At 57.0% G+C, this 15,169-nt stretch overlaps 2 protein-coding genes across 2 annotated transcripts; both read right to left on the reverse strand.

Annotated features, from left to right (window-relative positions):
• Window positions 1-1,432: 1,432 nt before the first annotated feature.
• On the reverse strand, window positions 1,433-4,416 carry SERTAD1 (SERTA domain containing 1). The gene is made up of 2 exons (XM_014860274.3): window positions 4,222-4,416; window positions 1,433-2,503 (listed from the first exon to the last, which is right to left on the reverse strand). Exon 2 carries the CDS (start codon window positions 2,501-2,503, stop codon window positions 1,787-1,789), a length of 717 nt encoding a protein of 238 aa, XP_014715760.2. The 5' UTR covers window positions 4,222-4,416; the 3' UTR covers window positions 1,433-1,786.
• A 6,095-nt stretch (window positions 4,417-10,511) lies between these two features.
• SERTAD3 (SERTA domain containing 3) lies at window positions 10,512-13,915 on the reverse strand. The gene is made up of 2 exons (XM_014860276.3): window positions 13,677-13,915; window positions 10,512-11,750 (listed from the first exon to the last, which is right to left on the reverse strand). The coding sequence occupies exon 2, from the start codon at window positions 11,742-11,744 to the stop codon at window positions 11,157-11,159; it is 588 nt and encodes a 195-aa protein (XP_014715762.1). The 5' UTR covers window positions 11,745-11,750; window positions 13,677-13,915; the 3' UTR covers window positions 10,512-11,156.
• Window positions 13,916-15,169: the final 1,254 nt, after the last annotated feature.

Here is a 15,169-nt window from a genome sequence, read left to right on the forward strand (position 1 = left end):
TTGCTGACCCCACACTGGGGGACTCCATGTCCCCTGGACACATCTCCAGGAAATCGAAGTCACTGGCATCACAGACCCCCAGACTGGGCAGCAGGGGGCATTGCCGAGTTCAGCCTAAACTCCTAAACTCTGGGTCTGAGTCCAAACTGAGTCTGAGTTCCAATGCCCCGCGGGTTGGAGTCACCAGGTGCTGGAGCCAGGCGCCCCGGGAGACCCTCAGCCTGGGCACCAGTTCCCTTCGGGCCATTGCCACTTCCCTCCCCGGGCGCCGCATTCACTTCCAGAAATGGGCACGACTTCCTCCGCTCCTCCAGGAAGCGCCGCTCGGCCCGCCCCTTCCCGGCCCGAGGGGCCAGCCTGGGGCTGCCCGCCTCCCCCGGTTCCACCCCAGCTTCAGTCGCCCTGAAGCTTCCGGCCAGAGGGCAGGCGCTGGGGCCCAGCGATCTCGGTGTCCCCTTGCCGGCGTTTCCCCCATCGCAGGCCCAGCCGGCCCCTCGGGTCCCCCGCCGGCCCTCTGCCCCTCCCCCTCCCCCCGCCCCCGCAGCTGCCCCGTGCCCCTCCCCCCCGCACCCCGGGCGCTGCCCTGCCCCCACGGCCGCCAGGAAGGACGCGGCCTGGGTCCCGTGCCAGGCCTGTGAGTGTGCGGCCCCTCCCAGCCGGGCCAGGAATGCGGCTGGACCGCGGGGGCGGCGCAGACACCCGGCGCTCAGGCCAGCCCCATCACACAGGCAGGCAGGCAGGTGGCCCGGCTCGCCGGGGCTTGGGTTTCTTCTAGAAAGAAGGCAGATCGCCTGCCGGGGGCAGCGAAGCCACCCAGGCTGGTGGCTTTCTTTCAGAGCCAGCCGCCTGCCGTACTGCCCTCTCCCCCACCCCAAAAGGAGATTTGAGACCCAGCGTGGATTTTATTTTTTCCAAACTTGCAGTCTTCCTTTCTTTCACCGTTTTCCTGGAGAGCTGGCTCATGCTGAAAGCTCCCTTTTGCCCCCAGCCCTGGGCCCCAAGACACACAGGTGGTAGACTCCAGGCCAGGGCTAGATTTCATTTTTAAAAAGTGGCTTCGCGCTCCTCCTCCATCACCACCACCACAGTGTACACACATGGACATAAGGGAAGCCTGGCTGAGTGCGTTCTAGGAGTCTGTTTAGAGGCCCAGTTACCAGACCTAACTGTTTCTCAGAACAAGAAAGCTGTAAAGGTCAGGGTTGCAAACCCACCTCCCCAAGCCATGAGCTCCCGGAGCCTCAGTTTTCTCAACTGTAAAATGGGGATAATCCCAATAATGCCCATCTTGTGGCACTGATAGGATTAAATGAGTTACCATGGGTCAAGGGCTCAGGACAGCGCGGGGGACGCAGTCCACACTCAGTGAATGTTACAGGTTCTGATCTCCCGCCGGCCTTGGCCCAGAGAAAGCAGCACACACACTACAGACTTCCCACGATTGGTTTTAATTTCAAAAAACTGGTTGGGGGTCTCTTCCCACATCAGGGAAAGAGTATTCCAGGCTATGACCTCTGAGGATTCAGTCCAGCACGGGGCCCGGTCCAGTCCCAGTCCAGCCACCGGGCCCTGTCATTCCAACATGAGGGCGGATCCCAGACTCCCCCATCAGCCGGAGGCAAGAGGACGGAGGTGACTTTGCCCAGGCCTCTGGATTCTGCCCTGGGTCCTGCCTCTCCAAAGCCCGTCTCTCTGTTCTAAGGAAGCCAGCTGGGACTTTCCAAGGAGAGTTGGTCCAGTCACCAGGCTCAATTTGGACGCTGGACAACCATTCCAGCCCTGGGGGTCAGCGCCCCGGCCCCGGCGGCCGCTCCAGCGCCTGTGTGCCCACCAGCACGTCCATGAGGTAGTCCAGCTCAGCCTCGTCCAGCTCCGGAGCCTCCTCCTTGCCAGGCCCATCCTCAGGGCCGGGTTTGAGGCCCTCAGAGGCTGGCGCCCAAAGTTCACTGTCGTACATGGAGGTGTCGATGTCCTCAAACAGACCCTCAAACCCGTCGTCCAGCAGACAGCCAGTGGCTGGGCCCAGCAGGTCCAAGGCACCCAGGCCAGGTGAGGCGCCCCCAGTGGGGCGGCCCGGTGGCCCCTCGTCCGCCAGGGGCTGCGGGGCCTGGCTCAGGCCCTCGATATGGCTGAGGTCCTCCAGAAGGCTGGCCATGGAGGCTGAGAGGGCGGCGTCTGAGCTGGCCAGCAGGTTGTCGGCCACACCAGGGGCTGCGGGTGGGCTGGGCACAGGGGGCAGGGCGGCTGTGGGTGCCATGGACGCCTGGATGCGCCGCAGCGTGTTCACGACCAGCACCAGGTGCCGCAGGTCAGGCTCACTCTGCCGCAGGCTGTGGTGGAGCTTGAGCACCGAAAGGTCAAAGAGGGAACTGGAGGCCACGGCCGGGGGTGCCTGTGCCACTGCTGGGTGGCCGGGATCCAGCCACCAGGCGTCCACTGCCAGGCTTTCCTTCTCCTCCTCCTCCTCCTCCCGCTTGCGCTTCAGGCCCTTGCTCAGCATCATCTGCGGGGAGGTAAGAGTCATTCAGTTATGGAAAACCAATGTTGAGTTCAAACCCTGTCTCTGATGACTGCTGGCTGTGTGATCTTGGGCAAATCAGTTAACCTCTCTGAGCCGGGGCTTTCTTAGGGAACCTTGAAGATGTGAATGATAATTGTATCTACTTCACTGAATTGTTCTAAGGAGTAAATGAGATAATACACAAAAAGCACTTACAACAGTACCTGGTGCATAGTAATTACTCCTGTTAATAAGTGCTCTTAATAACTATTATAATTTATTTCTTCAACGAATTACATGAAATGTCCAATATTCAACCTTTTTTAACCTAAAAAGTGCCTGTTTCACACAGTTTAATATTTATTGAGTGCCTACTATGCATCAGACAATAAATAAACAAATACAGGAAATGTACAAATGATGCTAGAAGATACTCAAAGATTCTGGGGGTGGTCAGGAAAGGCTCCTCTGAGGACGTGACATTTGAGCTGAGCCCTCAAGGGTAAGGAGGAGTCAGCCATGGAAGCACCAGGGAGAAAGCATTCAAGGAAGAGAGAACGACAAACAGCAAAGGCAAAGAAAGACCCCGAGGCCGGATGAGCCTGAACTGAAACAAGGCCAGTGTGGTCAGTGCACAGAGTGACACAGTGTGTGTGTGTTGGGGGGCGGGGGGGGGGGGGGGGACGTTGAAGAGCAGGCGGGACCAGGAGTTTGATTTTTTTTGTGACTGTGGTGAGAAGTTACTGAGGGATTCTGAGCGGCTCGGGAGAGTGGTGTGGGGTACTTATTAGGTTTCCGGAAGATGCCCTTGGCTGCTTCGAGGAAGACAGCGGGAAGACGGGGCAAGACTGTGGCCCCGAGATCCAATCGGAGGCTACGGCTCCCTTTGCGGTGGGGGACGATCGATGCTGGCTTGGAGTGGAAAGTGGCGGTGGACACGGAAGGAAGTTGGTCGACTCAGGATTTATTTGGAAGGCAGAGTAGACAGAGCCGGCTGGAAAGTCCTGATGGGCCCGGGGTGGGGGGCAGTGGGTCACCGAGAGAAGTTTGAGGACCCACACTTTCCCCCGGGTGGGGGCCCCTGGAGTTCTGGACTTCTGGTCCAAGCTGCTTTTTTGAGCCAGGCAGCCTGGAGGGTCCAGTTCCCCGGCGCCCTTGCCCAGCAGGACCTTAAGAGCGACCCCTCACACTACTCGGGTCCTCGCCGCCTTCCCCGCAGACCCGGGACTCCCGAACCGCAGGAATTCAGCCCCCACCCCCGACTCCGCCCCCCGGTGCCTGCGCCCCCTAGCGGCGCCAGGCCGGCCATCCCCCGGGGATTCCGGCCCCTCCGACCCCAGGACCCTTTACGCCGCCCCGCGTCCCGGCTAGGCTCCTGCCTGCCGCCCGGGGCCGTGTAGGCCGGGGTCCCCGGTGGGCTGTTCCGCCCTCTCGGCCTCCGCTCGCTTCCGGAAGGCAGTGGAGGCAGCTCCTCCTGAAGCGGCGGCGGCGGGGGCGGGTGAGTCACGCCGCCGGAGCCAGGGAGCCGGCGCCTCCGCCCCCTTCCCGGGCTGCGGCGTGATTCACCCGGCCCGGCCGGAGCCGGCGGCACGGAGAGGCCCGCGCGTCTCAACCCCGGACGGCCCCGGCGCACACCTGCCGGACCCGGGGATCGAACCTGCCGGAGGACCCCGCCGCCGGTACCCCTTGTCTCCCCAGGCCCCTTCCTTTCATTTACATACCCAGCTCAGCAGCGGCCAATCAGAACGAAGAGGTAGCCTCCCGCAGCCAATCAGGAAGGCGCGGCGACAGCATCGCTCGCTCGCTCGCCTCCAGCAACCGGCGCCTGGCTCGCGAGACGCAGTTCTGACTCGGGCGCACGACTCCAGGCTCCTGACTCCCCTTAGCGACCGCCCACTCCCGTGGCGTCCCCACCCCCCACTCGGAGATTGGCCCTTGGACCGTGATGGGCGGAGCCGGTTGGGGGCAGGTTTGAGGGGCGGGGAGGGTGGCTTCAGGGCGCATGCCCGTGAGGGAAGGGGAAGCGGGGAGGCTGTTTGCCCTGAACGGCGGTGGCGGGCAAGGATTTTTGCGTCTCAAGGTGCGGGCTCCCTGCTGTCTGCCCATGCACCTGCCGAACCCAACAGTTGAGCTGCTTACGCACCCAGCCCAATAGGAGTCTACACTGTAGGCCAGATAGGCTTGGGTTCAAATTCTGACTCGCCCCTAACTCGATGTGTGACCTTGGAAAAATGCTTGACCTCTCTGAGCCACACAGATTCAGTTAAATGGGATCTTCTTGCCTACCTCTTGAGAGTTAGGAAAATCAAAGTAAGGTCGTATCTGTAAGAGCACTGTATCAGACGCCGCAAATGCTGGGCAGCTGGACTCGGCTGTGGTTACAGGCGGGAGTAGGCGGCTGGGGTCGGATGCCACTGGAGTCGCATCCTGGCCTCCATCCCCTAAGTCGCTGTGGGCCCTTGGGCAAGTGTTTTAATCCCTTGGGGTCTCAGTTTCTTCACCTTTAAAATGAGAGAAGTCGTGTCTGGCTCAGAGGATTGTTTTGAAGATTAAAAAGAACAATTCACGCAAAATGCTCAGAGTGGTGTGCAACGTGTCCTTTTGTAAGTGGTACTAGCTGTTGTGGGAATAGCACAGGCGCTTACCTCAAGGGGGGACATGCGGGGCGGGGTATGGGGAGACGGAGTTTAATCCTTGTCCCTGGAACTGACAGTGGGACTCACCTTCTTCAAGTGGCTCGTTTGCTAACGCTTCTGGAGCTGTGGGAAGAACTGTTAGTAGTGAATAAAGCTCCTGGCCAAAGGAAGCTCTCAAAAATGCTAACTATCCTGGTTGATTCAGCCAACGATTATCAATGAATGCTCAAAACTTGGGGTGAAAGATTAGTGGGGAACAGGATCTTGACGGGCTCCAGAGCGTCACCCCACAGGTTTCTTGCCAACTGTAAAGGGGGAAATATCCTTTTACGATGTGGAGATGTGGCACTCGCCACCTCAAACATGCGATGGAACTCTGCATCCACAATAGTGGGACACCCCGACACCGCGTGCCACCTGATAGGAGGCATCAGGAAATACACAGCATTCTCTGTGGAGTCTCCTTGTTAAAGTGCGTAAACTGAATCTCGTCAAGCCTCGAGACCCAACCTCCAGCTTATAGGAAACAGAAAGTAACAAATTAACCACCGACTCCATCAGACAAATACAGGTGTGGGACACCCACAGCACAAGCAGGCTGCTCTACTAAAAATCCAATTTCAAGACAACACAGAAAGGGATTGGTGGGGCTGGGGTGGGGGTCGGGGGGTGTTCCAGAATAAAAGATACTATATAATTTCTTTATTACAAGCAAATGTGCGTGTAAACCTTCCCTGGATCCTGATTTGGTGGTGGTGGCTGGGGGAACAGCTATAAAAGATATTCTTGGGAATTCTGGGGAAATTTGAAAATAGGCTGGATATTAGATGATATGGAGGAATTCTTAATTCTCCTAGATGTGAAATAGTATTGTGGTTTGTAGCTGCCTGTCCTTAATCTTAAGAGATGCCTGCCATTCTAGGGGTAGAATGTCGAGATGTCTGTAATTTACTCTCCAATGGTTCAGCAAAAGAAAAAATATACGTATACACACCTGCCTATGCAGATAAAAGACGCTTAACACGTTAATAATTAGATCCAGATGGGAAGGTATTCAAGTGCTCGGAATATGTACTTTTTTTTATTTTTGAGGAAGATTAGCCCTGAGCTAACTACTGCCAATCCCCCTCTTTTTTGCTGAGGAAGACTGGCCCTGAGCTAATATCCGTGCCCATCTTCCTCTACTTTATATGTGGGACACCTACCACAGCATGGCTTGACAAGCGGTGCCATGTCCACACCCAGGATCTGAACCAGCAAACCCCGGGCCACTGAAGTGGAACGTGTGCTCTTAACTGCTGCGCCACCCGGCCGGCCCCAGAATATGTACTTTTTAAAAATCTTTTCTATGTGCTTGAAATTTTTCATAATGAAAAGAGGGTAAGGCGCTCATTAGAACCGGGCCCCTGCTAGGCAAGTTCACATAATTTCTCCCACAACCTCTCTTTCTGGCCTGGGAGAAAGAAGGCTCAGAGTCCCCAAGTGGCTTGCCCCGGATCACACACTGAAGAAGAGCTCGCAGAAGTCACTTGATTAACATGTATGTATTGAGTACACGCTATGAGGTGAGCATTGTTGTACATGATGGGGGTCCAGCCCCGGACATGCCTCACCTGGACTCTCTTCTCATGGATCAGGGGACGGGGATGGAGAGAGAAAAAAGTATGAAAACAAATGCCTTCACCGATTCACAAACACTGACGGATCGAGCTCCTTCTGTGTGTCAGGCACTGTTCTGGGGACTGAAGATATGACAGGAAAATTATAGACGAAACTCCCTGCTGTGAGGAGGCGCACGACAAACTTAACGAAGACATTTTTAGTAACTTAGAAGGTGACAGGTGAGAAGGAAAAGAATAAAGCAGAGCGGGAGGAGGGTAACGAAGGAGTGGGCAGTTTAGACAGGGTGCTGGTGGTACTGGAGGTGACACTGAGTAGAGACCTGATGAATGAGAGAGGTAGGAAAGCTCTGGAGGAAGTGTTCCAGCCAGAGGAAAGGGCCGTGCAAAGGCCCTGAGGTGGGCGTGTGCTAGCTGTCTCTGACAGGCAGCAAGGCCCGGCAGCTGGACTGTGTGCTGCCGGGGAGGCGGTCTGGGAAGTTTTCAGGTCCTTTAAAGTGCTTCATAGACCGTTGCTTTTCCTTCCAAGTGGGATGAGAAGCCCCTGGAAGATGAATAAATGAGAAAGAGTATTTCTGCTTCTGTTCAGTGGCTTGAAGAAAACAATAGGATGGGATGATAGAGAGGCCTGGGGAGAGGTGCCTGTAGCCAGGGTGGTCCAGGAGAGCCTCCCCGAGGATGTGGCATTGGAGCTGAGACCAGAAAGTGGAGAAGGAGCCAAGCTGGGGGAAGGGCGAAGGAGAGAGGCTGGGCCTTGGGAAATGAAACCAGAAGCGGAGCCGCCGGCCGGCAGGCCTGGGAGGAGCCTCCGCCAGCTGGGGAGGGCGTGGGCTTAGCCGGAGCGCCCGCCCCGGCCGGCCGCCCCACCCGGCCCCTGGGGAGGGAGGAGGCGCCGGGCCGGCTCCCGGGTGTCCAGCCAGCTGGCCGGCTCCGGGGGAGGGTGGGCAGGGGAAGGGACCAGCCTGCCCGGCCACGCCCCGAGGTGGCCCGGCCCATCCCCCACGGGCTGGACTCTGCCCTGGGGACCCGCTTCCCTCTGCAGGGCCAGCCTTTCCACTTCTCCGGCCAGTTCTTTAACAGGGCGGGAGCTGGGCCTCTCTGAGCCTCAGTTGATTCATCGGGAAAGTGGGGGTGCTCCTCATACTGGCCTCGCTCTGGTACCAACAGGCTACACGATGCCTCTTCACGTGGTTATCTTTAGGGCAGTCCAAGAGCGCCTGTGTAAAAGTGGATCAGGTCTCGTCCTTCCTCTGCTCAACACCCTCTCATGGCTTCCATCTCCCTCAGTGTAGACCTTTCCTCCTCCCTGTGGGACGCCACAAGACCCTGCATGATTTGCCCCCCTCAACTCTCACCTCATCTCCTAGTTCTCTCCCCCTTGCTCACTCTAATCCAGCCACACAGACCTCCTCACAGTCTCCCAAACATGGCCACTCAGGCTCTGACCTCAGGGCCTTTGCACTGGCTGTTCCCTCTGCCCGGATGGTCCCCCCACAGATTCAAACGGCTCACTTCTCCCCTCCTTCAGGTCTTTACTGAAAGGTCACCTTGTCATAAGGCCTTCTCTGGCCATCTCATCTAAATAGCGACATCCTCATCACTTTCCTGCTGCCTTCTTTCCACAGCATTTATCACTGCTTGCCGGAGTGTGCATTTTACTTATGTTTCGTGTTCATTTCAGCCCTCCTCCACCATGATGCTTTATGAGAGCAGGAACGGTTGGTTTTTTTCATGGGCCTGGAAGAATGCCAGGCCCACAGTAGGCGCCCAATAAATTTGAGCAATTATTGGAATCCTTGGTGTGCGTTAGGCCCCGTCGTACACACTTTGCGTGATCGCTCAGTGTGGCAGGTATTGTTACTCTGGGTCTCAAGGTGGGGACCCGGTGCTGTGTTTGAGGAACAGCAGAGAATGGCGTGGCTGGGGCAGAGGAGTAAGGGTGTTGGGGGGGAGATGAGTTCAGGGAGGTGGGAGGGAGGGTTGACCATTGCAAGGTTGGGAGTTCATTTTTTTCAACAACAGCAAAAAGACCTATTAAGTGTCCACCTGTGACAGGCTCAGTTCAGTGCACTGGGAGATACAGCTGGGCTAAGATTGACAAAACGCCTCCTCTGAGTTTCCAGTAGACCAGGAGGCTAACCATAAACAGGTAATAAATAACCTGAGATTGGATAGGTGCTTCTAAGAAAATCAGACGGAACGTGATGAGTGGTGGAGTATCTGGACGTGCGGAGCTAGAAGGGCAGGGAGGACCTCTCTGAGAAGGGGACATTCGGATTGGAAACTATGGGGGAAGTGTCCTCTGGGCAGTTAATAGCAAGTGCAAAGGCCCTGGGGTGGAAATGAGCTTGGGGTCAAAGGAGACCAGTAGGACTGGAGTTGAGGGAGGGTGGAGAGAGAGGGGGATTAAACCGGGGAAGTTAGGAGCAAGACTGTCAGGCCTCACAGGCCTTGGTGAAGCTGAGGTTTTATTCTGAGAATAAGGAGAAGTCACTGGAAGTTTTAAGTAGGAGGCATACATCATGGGCATCCGTATGGAGATGCGGACCTCATGTGCCTTCTTGAGATCCCCTTGACCGCCTCCTCTCCCTCCTTCTGGACCGGCCCCCACCTGTTAGTTACACCACTGCTTTCAGACTTACGTGCGATGCCCACTCAGGGCAAGAATCCAGCTTTGAGCCAGGAAGCACAGGCAAAATCTCCCTCTTTTCCCTGCCTGTGGCCTACACCCAGCTATGGTTCCTCCTTGCAACCCTTCTAGAAAAGTCCCCAATGCTGTGTCAACTCACCTGCTGCAGTCTGTAGCAGCATAGCCAGCACAGCAGGGTGTCACACTGCATCTTGCCTGGCCTCCATTCTCTTTTCCACTCACTCTCACCAGCCTGGCCTTGCACCTCCCAAATAAATCCTTAGAACCGTAGCTTTAGCCTGGGCTCTGCTTCCTAACCAAGTTTTCTAGAAAGATCTGCTTTTCTGGGGGGTCTCTGGGCATTTTCTTTCTCCTCTGGGCCTCAGCAGCACATTTCATGCAACGAATGGGCTGACTTTTAAGCGCTAGAGTACCCTATCCTTTCACACGTAGTTCATGTGACTCAGTTTCTCCCTCCTGTGTCCACCCGTGTGGCTGGCTGGAGAGTCTAAATCTATCAGGAAGTAACAAATACAATACAAAGATCTGGAGGCAGACTGTTTGAGTCCTAGCTCCTGGGGCCTGGCTCTTCCTAGCTGTGTGACCCTGAGCGAGTGACTTGGCCTCTCTGAACCTCAGGCTGTTCCTGTGTAAAACATGGTAACAGTATCTACTCCTATGGAACCATGAGGATTAAATGACTTCAAATAAAGTGGGTAGAACAGTGCTCTTAACCCGCATGCAATAAAGGTTATTTATTTTTTTTTTTTTTGAGGAAGATTGGCCCTGAGCTAACTGCTGCCAATCCTCCTCTTTTTGCTGAGGAAGACTGGCCCTGAGCTAACATCCATGCCCATCTTCCTCTACTTTATATGTGGGACGCCTACCACAGCATGGCGTGCCAAGTGGTGCCATGTCCACACCCGGGATCCGAACTGGCGAACCCCGGGCCGCCGAAGCAGAACATGCGCACTTAACCGCTGTGCCACCGGGCCGGCCCCTAAAGGTTATGATTAATGATATACCCGCCCCATCTTTGGCAGGGGAGGGGTATACGTGTCTAGAGGACATACCAGATGCCTCCCATTGCCCCACTGAAGTTTAGAAACTTTAGGCAACACCATCCCTTCCAAAATACTTTTATTAAAAAAACTCATTACAAACCATCGGGAAAAAAAAACCCGCCTTTCTTTTAAATAATGCGGCATGGAGCAGTTTGGTTTCCACCCTATTGCACGTGGTCCGGCCTGGGTATGAATCAGGAGGCTGCTGGGGCTGGGTCCTGCCAAGGAGGTGGGGTCCAGCCTGGCGGGAGGAGGCCAGCCCCTCCCCGTTCCCTCTAGGTGGGAGAGGCAGAGCCTGGGTTTCTATAGCAACCAGGCCGCACATCCCGGTCATCCTTTACCAGGCCCAGCTTATCTTCCCTGAGGCCCCAGTGGTCACAAGGGGAGTAGGAACTGGAGGGAAAGGCAGAAGAAATGTGGAAGTAGGAAATCAGACTCCCAGAAACAGAGAGTCTCAGTAAGGCATTTGGGACAGATAAATTAGCTCAGAAAGACCCACCTTCACAGAAGGCTGCGGTCACCAGACACACACACACACACACGCGAGACGGTTTGTGGAACCCTGAAATGGGAGGAAGGGAAGCCACAGTCACTGCTTAGAGCCCCCACCAACACACACACACACACCCCCCCCAACACAGTCGCATCCAGGGATCCAGGGATCCAGCCCCCCGAGGCTGAGATGAGGAAGGAGCCCCGTCATCAGTGTTAGGACCCCAGAATAATTTCCATGATGTGATCGAGTTCATTCCACTCCCAGGACCCTGGGGCACAGAAGAGGTTGTGAGGAGGCGCCGGTGGGGCCAGGGCGGGCTCCTTCTCCACTGCAGACGTGTCAATGTCCAGGAAGAAGTCATCCAGACCAGAGTCCCCCAGGTACCGGGAGCTTAGAGCTTCTAAGAAGACTGGATCGGACTGGGACAGCACCTCATCCTGGGGACCCACGGGAGCCACTGGATCGGGAGGGGACTCCGTCTCGTCCATGGAGGTCTCCAGCTCCCTGAGGATAGAGCCGATGGTGGCCGACAGGGAGAAGTCCTCCTCGCCCAGAAAGAGGGGCTCAGGAGGCAGGGCGGGTGCGGGAGCCAGGCACAGCGCAGCCTGGAGCTGCTGGAGGGTGTTGTGGATGAGGACGTGCCTGCGGAGGCTGGGTGCTCGGGGGCCCAGGCCTCGCTGGACCTTGTCTAGGGAGATGCGGAGCAGGGCTTGCTGGTAGCTCCGGAGGCCTGCCGGGCCCCAGTCCCACTTCTCATCCTCCTCCAAATCCGAGTGTTTCCTCTTCAAGCCTCCTACCATGATGCCCTGTGCAGAGAAGAGGAGCAAGTCAGACACAGCAGTGCTAGTTCAACTCCCGAATCTCCTGTATGGTTGCGGGTGCTTTTTAATGATCTGAACCTCAGTTTCCACATCTATAAGATGGAGAGAATACGAATCTTACGAGGCTAAGGTGGAGAGTAAACGTATGTAACTAAGAAAACAAGACCAGGACTCACACATAGCCGGGTTTGAATCCTACTTACTTGCCTCTGTGGCCTCGAATAGTTTTTTTACCTCTTTGAGACTCAATTTCCTCATTTGCAAGATGAGGATGGTAAATCAAGTCCCTCTGAGACTTAAAACTTTTCTTCCCACAATACTCATTTCTTCAAATGGGACGCACACGCGCACGCACGTGCCCGACAGGTGTGGAGTACAGAGACTGGGGCCGGAAGCAGGGAATCCTGGGTTAGAATTCTGCCTTTCACACTGCTCAGCCCTGTGAGGTTGGGAAGCGATGGGACATTACCTCCCCGGGCCTCAGTTTCCCCATCTGTAAAATGGGGATAGTAAAAATTCTCACCACGTCGTCAAGGAGATCGCACGTGTTAACAGGCACAGGGCCCACTACACAGGAAAACACTTAACGAGCAAGAATGAACTGCCATTTATTCAGTCAATATCTTTACGTGGGTGCCTATATCTGAGCCCCCTGGAGCCCTGTTACGGCAGCTATCTGTGGAGACCCTGCTTTCACAGGGAGGATGTTTAAGCGCGCGCCCTCTTCCTGAGTGACTGTGAGCGCCCCTGACACCAGGGCGGGGGCCGGCCCCTTTCCCTCCGCCCACGCCTTAAGCTTCCCCAAAGCGCACCCCACAGAAAAACTTGCTAGAACTCGACTCAGGCCAAACCCCGCCCCCTCTTGACTCATCCAACCAGACCTCGGCTCCTTCCAGGCCCCGCCCCCACGGCTCTCCATCCAGCACCCAGGCACGCCCCAATTTGGCCCAGGGGCTTCTGGGAAATGTGGGCCAATAGCAGCCAGGTACGCGCACTGACGTGGAGCGTACACTACAATCCCCAGGGGCTCCGCACGCCACTGGGACGTCCCTCCCCCGCCCTCCCTCAAGGCATGCGCACAGGGGCCCGCAGTGGGTGGGGGAAGGGAACGCGGACGTCCAGCTGCCCGGCGCCTGCCGAGCCCCGCCCTCCGCCGCCTCCGGGGCGGCCGGTCTGAGCTCCACGCCCGGAACACCCCTCCCCCACCCCAGACTACGGCTCTAAAACTGCTTTCTCCCAGTCTTTCGGACCCCAGAAGGTCCTGGATGCTTCCCCTAGACTGCTCTCGGGTCCAGAGACCCAGGCCCCAACACATCGCTCAAGACGACAAATGCTCTCCGATTCTCTCCGTTCGGGAGACTAGAGGTCTCAATTTTGAGATCTTCCCCCGTTAACTTTCCCTTATTCTCCCATCTTTCAAACGCCTCTGGACTCTTCCTCCAAACTCTCCCTCCAAGACGTTAGCGTGGAACTCTTCCAAGCACTCCCTCTCCACCACTGTATCTGAGACCAAGATTCCTTGCCTCTAGTTCTCTCACTTCTCCAAATGCCCGGGATCCCAGCCGCAACCCTTCAGACCTTTTCCAGAACACTAGAGCCCCGAATTCAAGCCCTGCGGGAGACCTGGATTGTCCTATCTCCAGATTCCCCGCCCCAAAAGTTCCTTGCCGGGTTCTCTCGCTTCTCTAAACATCCCATGTCCCAGCTTCAAACTCCCTCCACTTAAAAATCCAACTCCAACAACCCCGTCTCCCGTCCAGGACCTTGAACTCAATCTCCGGTCCCCAAACCCTTCAAACCCTATCATCACCCTTAATCAGCGCCCCGCACTCCCGCCCAGACCCCGCCTCCACGGCTCTCGGGGGCGCGCCTCCACCTCCCCGGACCCAAGCTGGGCAGCCACCCCCTCACCTCAGCTGTCAGGTTCCCGATGACCACGTCCTAGAACGTCCGCTGCTTCGCGACCCTCCAGGGCTGGGTAGGGGCCTCGTTCTCCTCCCCGGGGCCTCTCCGTCTCGCCTCCGGTCCACCCGGCTCCGCCCCGGAGCCGAGCCGCGAGCCGCGATTGGCTGGAGTCCTGCCCGCCGCGGGGCGCGGATTGGCTGGGCGGAGCCACCCGCCCGTCTCCAGGAGACGCGCGACCCGCCCTCCCCTCCCTTGCGCCCGGGACCATTTAAAGGATTCCGACCGGCCAGGGGGCGGGGCCACGTCTCTAGGATGGAGGGGGGCGGGGACCTCAAAACTATTTCCTTCAACTCAGCAGCTGTCCCCGCTCCAAGATCCTCAGCACTGCTCTCTGCGACCCCTTTATCCCAAGCCTGGACCCCATCGCGGAGCAAGACTGGCTGGCACGCCCCTCCCGACCCGGCTTTCCGGGAGGGCGGCGGAGGCCGCGCCCCGGGGGTTCCGAGGGCAGACTCTGGCGGGGCCGAGGAGGAGGACGCCGCCGAAGGCCAGCCAATAGTTTGGCGCGGCCTACGTTGCCTGGGCGATGGCAGCCCCGCCCCTTCGCTGCCCCTGTCCTCCTGCTCCCCAACATTTTGCTCGGCGGCACCCTTCTTAACCATCGGGACTTCCCAGCTTGTCTTCTGGTGGTCCCTCCTGCATCCACCTGACGCCCTATCCTTCCTCTTTCAGGATGGCATCTCCGCTGCTGGAAACTCATTCATGGCTCCTACTGCCCTGGGGACAAAGTCCACACTTCTTTTGGGAGTTTGCCACAAAGCCCTTCACGATCCCGCCTGATGCACGCTCCTCGTTGCTCACTACGATCCAGCCACACGGATTCACTGTCACTTTTTCTAAAATGGCTTCAAGTGCCTTCCACCACCATGAATCTTCCGTGCCTTATCCCCAGTGCCTACAACAATGCCAGGTCCATAGCAAAGATTCAAAAATGAGAATAAAAGGCCTCTGGATCTTTAAACTTGTTTCCTGGTCCTGAAAATAGCCCCTCAGTTCCTAGGCTGCCTCTCACCAGAACTCATCTCAAAGGTTTTCTCGTCCCGGAAGCCCTCCCTGACACTCTAGGGTGGTGAGGACCCATTCTGGGCTCCCATGGTGTCCTGTGCTTCCCCCATCGCGGCCCTGACCCCTCTGCCCGTGCCTCCCCCCGTCCTAGCCCTGGGCTGTCACTATCTGGACTGTGCGCCTCCTGAGGACGAGTACCAAGGTTATCATGGTCACCCACCGCTCAGTCCGCGGCATCACCTAGCACAGGGCTGGGCACAAGGCAGGCGCCCAGTGACAGTGTTCAGTGTCCAGACAGTGTGACAGAAAGAAAGCGAGAGGGCAGAAATAAAACAATGCTTGTGCCCTGAAAGGCTGATCCAGCGGCGCCGCACCCCCAACGTTTTCACTAAGGGGAGGGGGAGGCAAACGGTTTCCTCCAGGTCACCCCTGGA

This window comes from Equus asinus, chromosome 26 (genome assembly GCF_041296235.1).
Source record: "Equus asinus isolate D_3611 breed Donkey chromosome 26, EquAss-T2T_v2, whole genome shotgun sequence".
Taxonomy (NCBI): Eukaryota; Metazoa; Chordata; class Mammalia; order Perissodactyla; family Equidae; genus Equus; species Equus asinus.

Excerpts from the sequence above, each read along its gene's own strand:
- SERTAD3 (XM_014860276.3), bottom strand. The coding sequence starts at position 11,744 with ATGGTAGGAGGCTTGAAGAGGAAACACTCGGATTTGGAGGAGGATGAG.
- SERTAD1 (XM_014860274.3), bottom strand. The coding sequence starts at position 2,503 with ATGATGCTGAGCAAGGGCCTGAAGCGCAAGCGGGAGGAGGAGGAGGAG.